The 16519-nt window shown below is 37.5% G+C and overlaps 1 protein-coding gene across 1 annotated transcript in view; it reads right to left on the bottom strand.

The window, feature by feature from the left end:
- Positions 1-16519, bottom strand: part of GlcT (ceramide glucosyltransferase) — a 199246-nt gene that overhangs the window by 19601 nt on the left and 163126 nt on the right. The window contains exon 8 of the mRNA XM_090371803.1: positions 2641-2830. Coding sequence (XP_090227929.1) covers positions 2641-2830 — 190 coding nt within the window. The remainder of the gene's footprint in view (positions 1-2640; positions 2831-16519) is intronic.

The raw sequence follows: 16519 nt of genomic DNA, 5'->3' as shown, positions 1-16519 counted from the left end.
GAACCAACTGTAAAGTGGGGTTCCATTGTATTCTTACCTTTTTAAAGTGAAACTTCGGATAATTGGGGCAGCCGCTTAACCAGGCCAAAATGCACTAGTCCCGATGTGTCCCAAATAACTGGAATCGACTGTATATGATATCAAAATTATCTTTTGCATCCAGTTCCTTTGTGACCACGTCATAGTATCCAATCAAATTGGTCAGACAAGACTCCCCTTAACAAACCCATGCTGTGTCTCAATTATTACTGCAGTCTTGTCTAAATGATCCTGCACTGCTTCCTTAACCAGTGACTGCATTTTTTTTATTTCCCTGGAACAGAAGCTAAACTAACAGGTCAGTAATTACTTGTGTCATCCTTTGATCCCTCCCCACCTTGTGAATTTTGCATACATTTGCACATCTCCAGTCCATGGGGACCTCCCCCGAGTCCAAGAATACTCGCATAATTATGGGTGAGTTTGCTTACTTCCTTTGCCCCCTTAGATCCCATCCACACCAGGTGCCTTTCTTATGTTTAACTTCAACAATTTCTGCACCACTTTGCTCTCCATTATTACAAAATCATTTAGCTCCCTGTTAGAGTTTAATAAGCTTCTATCCTCCACTTCCCTAACGAATTCCTCATGTGTGAATGTAGATGCAAAATACTTATTCAGTTTGTCAGCTACCTGAGCAGATTCACTGACAGTCAAACCATTGATATCAAGAGGCCCAATCTGATTCATCCCCTTCCTTCTAGTTTATATAAGTAAGAAAGTTTTTGCTGTTTTTCTTTGCATCCTTTGCCAAAGATTTATCGTAATATCTCTTTGCTTACCTAACCTACTTTGTGACTTGATTACAGACTAGCTTATATCTACCACAGGCTTCTGTGTTGCCTGATAATTTATATGCATCCCATGCATTTTTCTTTTCTGCCACAAGTCTCATTAGTTCATCTGACTTCCATTTGGGTCTAAACCTTGGACAGTATTTCTTAGTTGGTATGAAAAGCCTAGTGGTTCCAAGACTAATTCCTTGAATGCTTCCCATTTAGAATTAGCTGTTGGTAATATCATCAGTTGGTCTTTGGTCTCACTGTATACAATTTAAAAACTGTCTAAAACCACTGTAGTCACCTTTACAAAATCAAAAACCCTTCCCTTTACCCCTGACGGTAGTTAAATCTTTACATAAATCCCACATTAATACACCGTGTTCACTGCCACCTATTGGTTCCTTTATCTGCAAATTCTTAATGCAAGAATAATCACCACTGATAACCAGATCAAGAGTATTACTCCCTCTTGTTGCCTCTCGAAAATGTTGCTGTAAAAATCCACAAAAGTCTTGCTAGTGTGCGAGTAACCAACTCACAAGCTCCGGTCAATATCTGGTAAGTTAAAATCCCCCATTAGAAGACATTCTGATTTATTGGTCCACTCTATTTCTCTCTACAATTATTCCTAGCACTCAGAGTCACCAGGCCTATAACACACTCCTACTCTCATTTTTGCTTTCCCAGTGCTTATGTCACACCAAAATGACTCAACATTGCAGTGTCCATCAGTGTTCACTGGAGGCTCTGCCTTAGATTTTATGTGTTTATTATCTAACAGCAATAACACTCCCTATCCTTTCTGTACACATTGTACTCCACAAATTCCAATTCTGCACTGCTTATATCTATGTGACATCACGTCTCTGATATCTGAACAATATCCACTTTTGATGTTTTGACCAGCATTTCAAATTCATCAAATTTATTTAATATATTCCTAGCATTGGTGTACATGCGAATATAGATGCACCTGTTCTTACTCTTAATTACCCTAACACAGCCCATGTATTTACTTGTTCCACGATGACTCTAAGCAGTCCTTGAAATCCCCTTGAAATCTTGAAACTTATGGTACCAGGAGAAAAAACAAAAACACCATGATTGATGCAATAAGGTTTATCACTTTGGAACTTAATGTGCAAGGTTTAACATCAAAGAGAGACAGGATAAGGGATAGTGTCAGTTGTTGAATAGTTGACAAGGATTGGTTGGAAATGTATGAAGATCAAAGTCAGAAGAGCATATAATCATCATTGATGGTAGAACATTAGTTAGAAATAGTTATTAGCAGGGAGATTTTTCCTTTGTGAAAAGTAGATTTAGAAAACTCCTGAAAACTGTGAAATGTTTCTTGACTAAGAATAATCAATTTTTCTGCACCAGGAGAAAAATTTGGAACAAGATTTATTCCTGCGGAACATGATCGCGTGCATGCATACAATCCAAAACATAACTAAGCATGGTATATCAAGGTCGCAGTGAAATATATAATTTTTGAAAAATATATTACAGCAATTTTTAAACTAATTTTTGTGCGGCATCATTATAAAATACTGAATTAGATGACAAATTCCACATAAAAAATTTCAATAAAAAGGAACTGTTGTTTATCAAAACTTCACCGAAATCATTTACTTTGAGAACTGATAAACTTTTAGGAAATGTTGCCAATGTTAACAACCAGTTAAATCCAATTCTGCTCTAGTCAAATCATTTCCTGTTAACTTAATAAACTACTGTAGTAGTGGTTCAATAAGTATATTGGATCTTTAAAAGGTATAAACTCTAAAAAATATTCTGGCATAAAGATACTTACTTGTATTATACATAATAAAATCCAGTCTAAGATGAACCAGACTAATATATGGACTAGATACACACCAAATACATCCCAGTGAAATAGAAAGTTAATTGAAAATGATGCACAAAGACCTAATAATAAACATTCTGATAACGGTTCCAAAATAATCGTATGAGGAACCATAGCAATTCGTAGTTTGGCCCACCTAAAATTTAAAAATAAATTCATTTAGCTTGTAATGAAATTCAATGGGACATTACACAATTTAAAAAAAAAATACACAAATATCAGATCTCTAATACAGATTACTGTAATATTGAGTACAAATTTCAATAGCAATATTCAGAACTAATGAGGCAATATTATCTTTCAAGTTTAATTTCTCCATATCAGAATTTACATGCAAAATACAAAAGATATCATTTTCTACTAGAGTTTAAGGGTGGGGCTATTAATAACATCTTCCCCCAAATTAAAAAAAAAAATAAAATAAACACTGATTTTTTTCTTAGGTAGCAGGATGTGAAACAATGAAATAATTAACTAAGAAATTGTTTTTAATTATACCAATATAAAATATTATGTATCCAACAGTATTATGAGATCAAAGAGCTGCTGAAATTTACATCTTTTTACTTAATTATCATACTAAATTATGTTTAATAATTTAATGTTAATTAATTGTCCTAATCAATTATGTTAACTTATTTTACTTATTAAGTATGTTAACTAATTTTTAGATTTAGCTAGGAATTTAATAAGTTACAACCTAATATTCATAGAGCCTTTGTTATCAGTAATTTTGATGCAAACATCATACCTTGTAACTAACGGTGTTATATATCACAGTAGTTAATTGCGGTGCTTTAAATTATAGTCAATAAATAGTTCAAAGTATTAATTACATAAGTTAGCTTATTTTTGTATTCAGCTAAGCATTTATAAGATCAATAGGATTATTTAAAAACGTAATGCCATCATGTAACCTGGGAATAGTGTAACACTCAGCAATACTTTTATTTCTGAATTCTTTGATAAACTAGTTATGCACATTATAACTAAATATCAAAAATTATCAGATGTCACTGAGTAACTATAAGACAAATTAGACTGGAAACAGTTAGCTAAATACCAATCTTTAAGGGAGGACTTTATTAATACATATAAAATGAAAACGAACTGTCGTGATGTTGTTTTAAATTATTCATTGAACAATGAATTCATGAATGAAAATTATAAAGATTAGTTTAAATATACTAGCAAAATTATGTATGAAATACAATAGTTTGAAATAAAATTATGACTATTAAACAGCATATTTTTAATACAATGCTACAAATACCTCATATTAAAACAAATAACTAATTTAAGAATAGACTTTGAATACAATGTAAATAAATTAAAATCTATTAAAAAACGACACCAGCATTCATCTCATAGCAGAAGTTTATGATGAGTCAAGCAATTTATTTCAAATTTATATGCCAGAAAAGTTTGGTCAGATTTTATCTAATATCAATAAAAAATTGACATTTAAAAGATGATTTAAAATTAATTTATTGTGGGTTATAAAACAGTGCTAAACATGTTATTTGATTTTGATTACAGAAAAAAGTTTTAAAAAATAGTATTCTTTCTCAGTCCTTATTTATTAAAAAGGAAGACTTTTAGTCATTTTTTGCTTAGACCTACGTTTTCCTAAAAAATATAAATAATTTTAATTTTTTGATTTTTGTAGATTATTTTAGAAAAATGAATGATTTTTAGAGAATGGGAGTGTTTTTAGGGAGAGGTGTTTTTGTTTTTTGCAAGTGTATGTTGTCCTATAACCTACATTTTCTGTACTACTATTGTACATGACAGCTATCAACTCAACAAATGCATATAATTAGGTTTAACTCATTTCCTGAATTTTCCTAACCATAAAATAAATAAAAGAGATGTAGCATTACTAGTGGCATATGATGCAAGAAAGTGAGTTTATGCAGCATCAGCCCAAAAAAAAAAAAAAAAACCACGATCCATTTTACCACTCCATTCGTTCCAAATGCCTGTCCAGCTCAGCCTTAAATTTATTTAGGCTATTAGCTTCCACAACAGAAGATGGAAGTCTGTTCCACCAATCAACTACCCGCTGGCTAAAGGCAAATTTCCGCACATCTATTCTACAACTATCTTTCCACAATTTGAAACTGTGACCCCTCAGTTTCTTAGTCAGAGCAAGAGGAAGAATCCCATCAGCATTCAGCTTGTTTAGCCCACTCAAGGCCTTAAACACGTCAATCAGATCACCTCACAGGTGCCTACTCTCCAGGCGCTGCAATTTGCAGTACTTGAGCCTTTCTTGGTAAGAGCATCCCTTTGTTCCCCTCACCAATCTTGTTGCCCTTCTTTGTACTCTTTCTAGCAACTCTACATCCTTCCTAAAATGATGCCTCCAGACCTGTACATGGTACTCTAGGTGTTGCCTGACCATTGCCTTGTATAATGGGATAATCACCTCCGTGTCCCTGCTAGCAAAATTACTATATATCATTGACAAGACTCCATGACCTGCTCTGGCAGCCTGTCTGCACTGCTCAGCGAACTTCATATTTGACTGCACTATTACCCCCAGGTCTTTTTCACTTTCCTGAATGTAGTACCACACAGCTGGTACGTTTCTCTTCGGTTATTGCTACCCATATGCAGTACTTTGCATTTATTAATGTTAAACTTCAGTTGCCATTTCTCAGCCCATTTCCCCAACTTATCTAGATACAATTGGAGTAGCATACTGTTGTTAACAACCCAGCCAACCTTTGTATCATCTGCAAACTTAGACATTAAAACTGATATACCTTCAATTTCATTGATAAATACACAAAACAACAATGTGCCCAACACCGAACACTGGGGAACTCCACTAATAACATTTGTCCACGAAGACCACTATCCATTGATTACCACTCTCTGTCATCTCCCACTCAACCATCCCTTTATCCATTGTAGCAACTTACCCTTAATGCCATACTGCTCCAATCAGTACAGCAGTCTTCCAGGTGCAACAGTATCAAAAGCTTTCCTGAAATCCGAGTATATGATATCAAAATTATTTTTGGCAATCAGTTCCTTTGTGACCACATCACAGTATCCAATCAAATTGGTCAGACAAGACTTCCCTTTAACAAACCCATGCTGTGTCTTAACTATGATTGCAGTCATGTCTAGATGATCCTGCAATGCTTCTTTAACCAGTGATTCCATTATTTTCCCTGGAACACAAGTTGTTACTAGTCCATGGGGACCTTCCCTGATTCCAAGGAAGCTCTCATAATTATGGCTAAGGGTTTGCTTACTTCCTTTGCTGCCTCCTTTAATATAACTGGACAGATCCCGTTCACCACAGGTGCCTTCCTTATGTTTGTTTGTTTGTTATTTGGTTTTTAGGAGCATTAGCAACTAAGGCCATATTGCTCGGGGATATGCGGTGGTCATTCCCTGACCTTTCCGCATCCTCCGTATTTGGTGATGACGGGCTCGAACCCCGGTCTAATCAAGAAGCGTGTGCTACGCACTACTGCTCCTTCCCACCTGGCTACGGAGGCGCCTTCCTTATGTTTAACTTCAACAATTTCTCCTCCACTTTGCTCTCAGTTATTAAAAAATTACTTAGCTTCCTGTTAGCATTTGATAAACTTCTGGCACTTCCCTCATTGAATAACTCCTCATGTGTGAATGTAGATGCAAAATACTCATTCAGTTTATCAGCTACCTGAGCATGATCATCAATAGTCAACCCATGTTAAGTGGCCCAATCTGATTCATTCCTTTCCTTCTAGAATTTACATAAGTAAAGAACTCTGCTGTTTTTCTTAGAATCCTTTGCCAAAGATTTCTCGTAATCTGCCTTCGCCTGCCTAACCTCCTTTGTGACTTGCTTACAGACTAGTTTATGCCTGCCATAGGCTTCTGTGTCACCTAATACTTTATATGCATCCCATACATTCTTCTTCACTGCCATGAGCTTCATTAATTCATCTGACATCCATTTAGGCCTAAACCCTGAACAGTATTTCTTAGTTGGAATGAAAAGCCTAGTAGCCTCCAAGATTAAGCTCCTGAAGGCTTCCCATTTAGAATTCAACGTTGGTAACATCATCAGTTGATTCCACTGTAAAGAATTTAATAACTGTCTGAGATGTCTGTAGTCACTTTTACGAAAGCAAAAGCTCTTCCCTTTAGTCTTGATGGTAGTTACATCTTTAAGTAATTCCCACATCAATACATTGTGATCACTGTCACCCGGTGGTTCCTTTATCTGCAAATTCTTAATGCATGAATAATCACTGCTGATAATCAGATCAACAGTATTACTCCCTCTAGTTGCCTCTCGAACATGTTGCTGTAGAAAACAGTCATCCAATAAATTCACAAAAGTCTTGCTAGTGTGCGAGTAACCAACCCACAAGTTCCAGTCAATATCTGGAAAGTTAAAATCCCCCATTATCAAACATTCTGATTTACTGTCCCACTCTATTTCTCTGCACAATTGCTCATTATACTCATCAGATTCATTAGGCCTATAACACACACCTACTCTCATTTTTCCCAGTGCTTATTTCACACGAAACAGACTCAACACTGCATTGTCCACCAAAATCAATTGGATGCACGTCCTTAGATTTTATGTGTTTCTTAACTAACAGCATAACCCCTCCTCCCTTCCTGTCCTGCTATCCTTTCTGTACACATTGTACTCCCCAAATTCCAATTCTGCACTGCTTATATCCCAACAATATCTGTCTTTGATGTCTTCACTAGCACTTCAAGCTCATCAAATTTATTAACTATACTCCTAGCATTGGTGTACATGCAAGTATACATGCACCTGTTCCTACTCTTAGTTACTCTAACAGAGCCCATGTATTTACTTGTTCCACTATGACTCCCAGCAGTCCTGGAAATCTCCATTACCTTGCTTTCCAGGCTGCTGCTCATTGTAATAGAAGCAGTGCAAGAATCATTTCTGCCTCTGCCTGCTGCCACTGTTAACCTTTTAGTCTGAGTATCCCCTCCAAGCTAGCAGTTTTCCAACCCACCTAACACTGCCTACAGAGCATCAGCAAATATTCTTGCACTCTTTCTATTTAAGTGTACCCCATCCCTGTAGAAGCTGTCTCTACTGTCAAAAAGCAATATTACTGAAATATTGTCTGTGATCCCAGTGACCCCATGAACACAGGTTGGGGTTAAGAATAGATCTGAGGATTTACTAAAAAAATAAGTTCAGGGAAATGGTTAGAAATAGTTGTAAATTAGAATGAAATCTGAAAGTGTCTGCAATTTTACATATATAAGATAGGAAAGAGTACATGACAAGAGCCTTGCTGCATTAGGGTTATAAAGAACAAAATCAGGCATATATACTTGATTGAACACTAATGTTAGGAAATAGTAAACAAAATTTATGGATCTGAAATGCTGGCTAAGTCATGTAAACCAAACACTGTAGGGATGTTGGAGCCATGGTTTCTTTGTTTGTTATTTGGCTTTTAGGAGCATTAGCAACTAAGGCCATATTGCTCCGGGAATATGCGGTGGTCATTCCCTGACCTTTCCGCATCCTCCGTATTTGGTGGTCACGGGCTCGAACCCTGGTCTAATCAAGAAGCGTGTGCTACGCACTGCTGCTCCTGCCCACCTGGCTATGGAGGCGCTGGAGACATGGTACAAGTTAGACATAAAGGATGTGCAATTCAAATATAGATGGTGCAATGGGTATAGTCTAGGTGAGAGGTTAGGTCTTAGTTAAAGAAGTGCACTCAGTTGAGAAGGTGGCCGATGTAATATTGAGTCAGTTTAGTGACATAAGCAATGGAAACACAAAAATGAGAAGTTTGTTATTTGCCAAATGACTGTGATGAATATAATGAACAAGTATACAAAAAGAGTGGGGCAGTAAATCAGAATGGCTTATAATGGGGGACTTTTAACTTTCCAGATATTGTTCTCTATATGTGCCATACTTCTGAGTAATTTAGAATGCATCTATTCCATGATGTTTGGACAAGTTTTATTTTTCAAAAAGATGTGCCATTTACATACTTTCGAAATTTTATATTAGCATTAGAATGCAAGTTCTTCAAACTGTCAGCCTTAACTAGCAATGGAAGTAACTTGTTCCAGTAATCAACAACCCACTGGCTAAAAGGAAAATTCCCACAGTCCAGTCTAAACCTCTTTCTCTTCCCTATAATTTAAATTCATGGCCCCTAGTTCTGAAATTCTTCATAAAAGTAAAAATTTCGCCTTCATTCATTTTACTATTCCATCTTGGAGACTTATAGACCTCAATCAGGTACGTTCTAAGGTTGGTAAGCCCACATAATCAAAGATTTTCCTTGGACAGTTGCCATTTTGCTGTTCTCATCACACAGGTTTCCCATATTTGGATCCTTTCAAGAAAGTTGATGTCTTTTTATTTAAAATGAGGCCTCCATATTGGATACATAGTATTCTGAGTGCAGTCTTACAATTGCCTTATAGAGTGGGATTAGGACCTACCTATCACTGCAGGCTACTATTCAATAAATCAATAGGACACCATGGGCTTTCCTGGACACCTGATTTTACTGCTCAGAGAACTTCATATCCACCCATACCATAACCCCCAGAACCCTTATTTCCTATACTGTTTTTAATTCAACTCCATCAAGTGTATAAATTATATTGGAGTTGCTGTTGCATTTCGCTGCATTAAAACATAACTACCCCTTTTCTGACCATCCTTGAAGCCCGTTCAAGTCATCCTGAAGGAGTGCTGCTTGACACTGATCATTAACAACTCTCCCAATTTTTACATCATCTGGAAGGGTAGACACCACTCTACAACCCTTCACTGACACTGTTTATAAAAATAAGAAAAAAGGTGGTCGAAGAACCAAACCTTGGGGGACCCCACTTCTGACATTATGCTAATCTGAAGAATATTCGTCAATAACAATGTTCTCTGCCTTCTACCTTGGAGCCACCCTGCAATCCATCTTAGGATCTTGCCATAAACTCTACATTTTCCAGCTTATACAGTAAGCTTTCACGAAAGATGAGCCAAATGCCTTGATAAAATCCAAAAAATCTATGTCGAAATTATGTCCTACATCTGAGTCACAAGTACCTGTATCAAAATAGGTAACCTGATTTGTTAAGCAGGATGTTCTTCCTTAACAGGGATGGGATACACTTAAATAGAAAGGGTGCAAGAATGTTTGCTGATGCTATCGAGGCAATGTTAGGTGGGTCGGAAAACTGCTAGATTGGGGGGATACAAGGACTAATAGATTAACAGTAGCCACTGGCAGAGGTGAAAGTGATTCTTGCACTGCTTCTATTGGAATGAGCCGCAGCCTGGAAAATAAGATGCAGGATATTTCAGAGACTGCTGGGAATCATTGGGGTACAAGTAAACACATGGGTTGTGTTAGGGTAGCTAAGAAAAAGAAGAGGTGCATGTATACTTGTGTGTACACCAATGCTAGGAGTTTAGTAAATAAATTTGATGAATTTGAGGTATTGCTCAAAACATCAAAGGCAGATATTGTGGGGATTTCAGAGACGTGGTGTCACACAGATATAAGAAATGCAGAACTGGAATTTGGGGAGTACAATGTCTACAGAAAGGATAGACAGGATAGGAAGGGAGGAGGGGTTATGCTATTAGTTAAAAAACACATAAAATCCAAGGAAGTGAAGCCAGTCGACATCGCGGGACAGTGCAGTGCCGAGTCAGTTTGGTGTGACATAAGCATTGGGAGATCAAAATTGAGAGTAGGAGTGTGCTATAGGCCTAATGACTCTGATGAGTATAATAAGAAACTGTTCAGAGAAATAGAGTGGGCCAGTAAATCAGAGAGTCTTATAATGGGGGATTTTAATTTCCCAGATATTGACTGGAATTTGGGGGCTGGTCACTCACACAGTAGCAAGGCTTTTGTGGATTTATTGGATGATTGTTTTCTACATCAGCATGTTCGGGAGGCAACTAGAGGGAGTAATACTCTTGATTTGATTATCAGTAGTGATTCTTCATGCATTAAGAATCTGCAGATAAATGAACCACTTGGTGGCAGTGATCACAGTGTGCTGAAGTGGGAGTTACTCAAAGAGGTAACTACCATTAGGGGTAAAGGGAAGGGGTATTGCTTTCGTAAAGGCGACTACAATGGACTGAGACAGTATTTAAATTCTATACAGTGGGATCAACTGATGATACTGCCAACAGCAAATTCAAAATGGGAAGCATTCAAAGAACTTATCGTGGAAGCTACTAGGCTTTACATACCAACTAAGAAATATTGTTCAAGGTTTAGGCCTAAATGGTTGTCAGATGAACTAATGAGGCATATGGCAGAGAAGAAAAATGCATGGGATACATACAAATTAACACGTGACACGGATGCCTATGATAGATACAAGTTGATCTGTAACCAAGTTACAAAGGAGGTTAGGCAGGCGAAGGCAGATTACGAGAGATCCTTGGCAAGGGATGCGAAGAAAAACAGCAAAGAGTTCTTTACTTATGTAAACTCTAGAAGGAAGGGGATGAATCAGATTGGTCCACTTGAGATCGATGGGTCAACTGTTGATGACCCTGCTCGGGTAGCTAACAAACTAAATGAATATTTTGCATCGACATTCACACATGAGGAGTTATTCAGCGAGGGGAATGCCAGAGGTGTATTCAACTCTAGCAGTAAGCTAGAGAATCTTGTAATAACTGAGAGCAAAGTGGAGGAGAAATTGTTGAAGATAAACACAAGAACGGCACCTGGGGTGGATGGGATCTATCCAGTTATATTAAAGGAGGCAGCAAAGGAGGTAAGCAAACCCTTAGCCATAATTATGAGAGCTTCCTTGGACTCAGGGGAGGTACCCATTGACTGGAGATGTGCAAATGTGACCCCAATTCACAAAGGGGGATCAAAGGCTGACACAAGTAATTATAGACCTGTGAGTTTAACTTCCGTTCCCGGAAAATTAATGGAGGCACTGGTGAAAGAAGCACTGCAGGATCATCTAGACAAGACTTCAGTTATAGCTAGGACACAGCATGGTTTTGTTAAGGGGAAGTCTTGCCTGACCAATTTGATTGGATACTATGATGCAGTCACAAAAGAACTGGATGCAGGGAATAACTTTGATATTATATACTTGGATCTTAGAAAGGCTTTTGATACTGTTGCACATGGAAGACTGCTGCACAAATTGGAGCAGTGTGGCATTGGAGGCAAGTTGCTGCTATGGATAAAGGGGTGGTTGAGGGGTAGAAGACAGAGAGTGGTAATCAATGGACACTGCTCATCGTGGACTAATGTTATTAGTGGAGTCCCTCAGGGTTCAGTATTGGGGCCTTTATTGTTTTCTGTATTTATAAATGATATTGATGATGGTATATCAGGCTTAATGTCCAAGTTTGCAGACGATACGAAGGTTGGCAGGGTTGTCAAGGACACTACTGACACTATGCTGCTGCAACAGGATTTGGAAAGGTTGAGCAGATGGGCGTCGAGGTGGCAAATGAAGTTTAACATTGACAAATGTAAAGTACTACATATGGGAAACAGCAACCCCAGAGCAACGTATCAACTCTGTGGTACTACACTGACAGTGGTAGAGAATGAAAGGGACCTGGGGGTGGTGGTGCAGGCAGATATGAAGTTCTCTGAGCAGTGCAGACGAGCTGCAAGAGTAGCTCATGGTGTATTGTCAATGATATATAGGAATTTTTCTAGCAGGGATAAGGAGGTGATTATTCCCTTGTATAAGGCAATGGTCAGGCCACACCTAGAGTACTGTATACAGGCCTGGAGGCCTCATTTCAGGAAGGATGTAGAGCTGCTGGAACGAGTACAGAGAAGGGCAACTAGATTGGTGAATGGGACAAAGGGGTTCTCTTACGAAGAAAGGCTTAAGTTTTGCAAATTACAGTGTCTGGAAACTAGGCACCAGCGGGGTGATCTGATAGAGGTGTACAAAGCCTTGAATGGTTTGAGCATGCTCAATGCTGATGGGATTCTTCCTCTAGCTCAGAAAAATCACCTGAGAGGGCATAAATTCAAATTGAGGAAAGACAGATGTAGGATAGATGTGCGGAAATTTGCCTTTAGCCAGCGGGTGGTTGGTGGGTGGAACAGACTTCCATCCCTTGTCGTGGAAGTTGATAGCCTAAATAAGTTTAAGGCTCAGCTGGACAGGTATTTCGAACGAACAGAGGGGTGAAGTGGAAGTGGTTATTTTTATTTATTTATGTTACTTTTTTTTTTTTTTTTTTTTTTTTTTTGGCTGATGCTGCATAAGCTTGCTTTCTTGCATCAAATGCCTCTACTAATGCTAATGCTAATGCTAATGCTAACCTGATTTGTTAAGCAGGATGTTCTTCCTTAACAAAACCATCTCATGTGTCCTTCAGAATGCCATTTCTATCTAAATCTCTGGAATGCACTCTTGATCACTACCTTCAAGATTTTTCCTAACAGCAAAGTCAGACTAACTGATCTGTAGTTATCAACTTCGTTCTTAGAACCACTTTTATGTACTGGCAATAGGTTGCTACTTTTCCAATCCAAATTAATGTCTCTCTGTCTCTCTCAAGTCCAAAAGTCTTGCAGAGTACCCCCTCAAGTCTTGTGCTGATTCACAAGGGTTTCAGCATATAAAATCTCTCCTATTGTATCTGGGCAGAATTGCAGATGCATATACATTCTGACCTAACCATAACATTTTTTCAGCATGGTCCTATTTATCCAACAAATCGTCAAGATTGTGCTTGTTTTATATCATTAGTCCCCATATGAATAATAATTAATGCTCTCTTTACCTCTCTTAAAATCTGATAATCTGTAGTTCAACTACTCGTCCCAGAAAGAAGACCCTGGTTTTTGTCCACATACCATTATTATAAAAATTGTTACCCATTTCTCTGACAATAGAACAGGATTGGGGCTGACCACTTGGCAGGTCACAGGATACAAGAGTCCCTAATACACTCTCATTTCTTCAGTGACTCAAATTCTTCTAGTAATGCACCAAGTCTTAATTTGAGACTGGTACACTCCTTACATTCGGAACAAAGAAAAAGTTCAGTTGAGCTTAGTTTGTCTACTTCCAATGTTAATCTAATGATTAACCATTTGAAGATTTTTACCTTACAAAATATGGTGAAACTTTTACTACAATTGTTTCTGAAGTGATTTTTTTTTTTTTTTTTTTAACAGAAACTGCATATGTAATAACCTGTCAGATGGCCTGCCACCGTCTTTGCAACTCTTTGGCTTTTTGCATGTACAGTGATAGGGTACAGACACTGTTTGTTTATAGTTTCAGGTTACTTGTTTTTCATCTATCACTAGTTCAATAAACATCTACAGTCTCACCCTAGTTGTTTGTTTGTTTGTTATTTGGTTTTTAGGAGCATTAGCAACTAAGGCCATATTGCTCCGGGATATGCGGTGGTCATTCCCTGACCTTTCCGCATCCTCCGTATTTGGTGGTGACAGGCTCGAACCCCGGTCTAATCAAGAAGCGTGTGCTATGCACTGCTGCTCCTTCCCACCTGGCTACGGAGGCAACCCCTAGTTGTTTTTCAAGAATATTTATTGTATTTATTTATTCTATAGTAAAAATGTGAAAATAAAACATGATATTTCTGAAGATCATTGCTACACTGCTGGAAGCAAGCCATGCAGTTTCAAAATTAACACACTGTGAAGTGCATGAAATCTGAAATAAACCAAAAAATGGATCTAACTAACAGTACTGAATATACAAGGGAGTATCAAAAGGTTTGTACCCTGACATAGAAAGAACATCAGTATGAAGATGCCGTTTTTAATAAGTTGTCTACATATTCAATAACTAACATGTGAAATTTCATTCCTGTAGGTTATCATACACCAGAGGTGAGCCCGGAATCTGAGGAAATTGACGAAGAAATGAAAGCTGCATATGGGCAGTATTGTCCATCCATCATCATCAGCCATTTTCAATCCACTTCAGGATGAAGGCCTCTCCAGCAACTTGCCAGTTCCTTCTGTTTTGTTCAATGGACAATCATTTACTACCCACGAATTCATGAAATTCATCTATCCATCTCCGTCTTTATATTCCAGGTTTTCTTCTAGCTCCTCTTGGGTACCATTCTGTTATTTTCTTAGTTCCATCTGTCATCATGTCTTCGAGCTATGTGTCCTGCCCAAGACCATTTTAGATGTCCTTTACTTGAGTTTGCTGCCTAATCCATATGTTTCTCTTCTTATCTAACAGTTTGATTCCCAATATGATTGTTCCATTCTTCACTGTGTAGTTCTCAACTTCTCTTCCATTCTTTTGGTGAGTGCCCAAGTTTCACTTCCATAAGTCGTGGTGGGGAGTATGCATTGGTTCATTATTTTACGTTTCAGACAAACTGGGATATTGCTCCTCAGTATGTGACTATATTTCCTGAATGCTATCCATCCAAAATTTATTCTTCTCTTGACTTCCAGCCATTTATCATTATTACAGCTAATAACTTGTCCCAGATAAGTATATGACTCCACCTTTTCAATTACTGCTCCTTCAATCATTATTTCCCTTTCCATAGCATACTTGTTCATCATTACTTTTGTTTTAGCCATATTCATCTTTAGTCCGAAATCCTTACTAACTGTGTATAACTGAATAAGATTTTCCTCTAATTCTTTGGGATCATGCTTATGATCACAATGTCATCTGCAAATCATAAATGCTTTAGTTATTCTCCATTCACATTGACTCCTTTCTTTGACCAGTCTAATTTTCTGAAAACTTCTGTAAGGATAGCAGTAAATAACTTCAGAGATAGTGTCTCCTTGTCCAACTCCTTTCTCAATTTTAATTTGCTACTGTCTTTGTCTAGTCTAATAGAGGAGGTAGCATTCTCATATATTTTCTTCAAAATCATAATACATGGGGTATCGATGCCTTGTCTTTCCAGTGCCTGAAACATTGCCTAAATGTTTCACCATTAGCTGTGATATTAAGTGAAGGTGATCCACAGTTGGGAATCCTATCCTAAAGCCACTTTGCTCTCTCGGTTGATTCTCAAGTATTCTTTCTAATCTGTTAGTAATGACCCTTGTGAACAATTGTAGATGTAGGATAACAAGCTAACTGGTCTATAATTTCCAATTTATCAAATTTCTTATGCAGCAAAAATATGATTGCATTATTCCACTCCTTAGGTGTCACACCTTTTCTAATGCATTTTGTGAAGAGTCTTGCCAGTTTCTGTATCATGTCTCTTCCTTCCAATTTTAACAACTCTACAGTAATTTCATCTTTCCCCAGGGCTTTCTGATTCTTCATTTTCTTCAACGCATGTTCTACCTCATCAGGAAGGATATTGGGTATGCCGTATGTGTTACTAATTTGTGATCCATCTTTCCCACTGCTGGCATCATTTCCTCGCTCCTTGTATTAGTCTTCTATATAAGACTACTCTATAGTAGTCTTCTGCTATTTGAATTATGCCTTCTCTGCTATTTATAAGTACACCATCTCTATTCTTCAGTTTCAGTATCATTCAGTATCATTTGTCTTTCTGTATTACTGCTCATAGCTGTTGATTTAAGTCTTTTGTTTTCCCTTAATGCTTGTTCTACTTTTCTTGTGTTAAATCTTCTTATGTCCTCTCAGATTCCCATTTATAATAGCTTTGATTAACTCAGTATACTCAATTTTGTCCTTGTCAGTGTTTATCTTGCTCTTCATTTGTCATCTTCGGTTCATCATGACAAGTGTTTCTTGACTTAATCTTTTTTCCTTTGGATTTCTTTTTACCTATAGGTTTCTTGGGCTTTATCACTTTCAGAAAGGTGCAGAAATCCTTGTCGATATC

Source organism: Mastigoproctus giganteus, chromosome 4 (assembly GCF_048544385.1).
Source record: "Mastigoproctus giganteus isolate SK-2022 chromosome 4, ASM4854438v1, whole genome shotgun sequence".
Classification (NCBI taxonomy): domain Eukaryota; kingdom Metazoa; phylum Arthropoda; class Arachnida; order Uropygi; family Thelyphonidae; genus Mastigoproctus; species Mastigoproctus giganteus.
The sequence above is the reverse complement of the archived record's forward strand: the minus strand, read 5'-3'. Positions and strand labels throughout refer to the sequence as shown.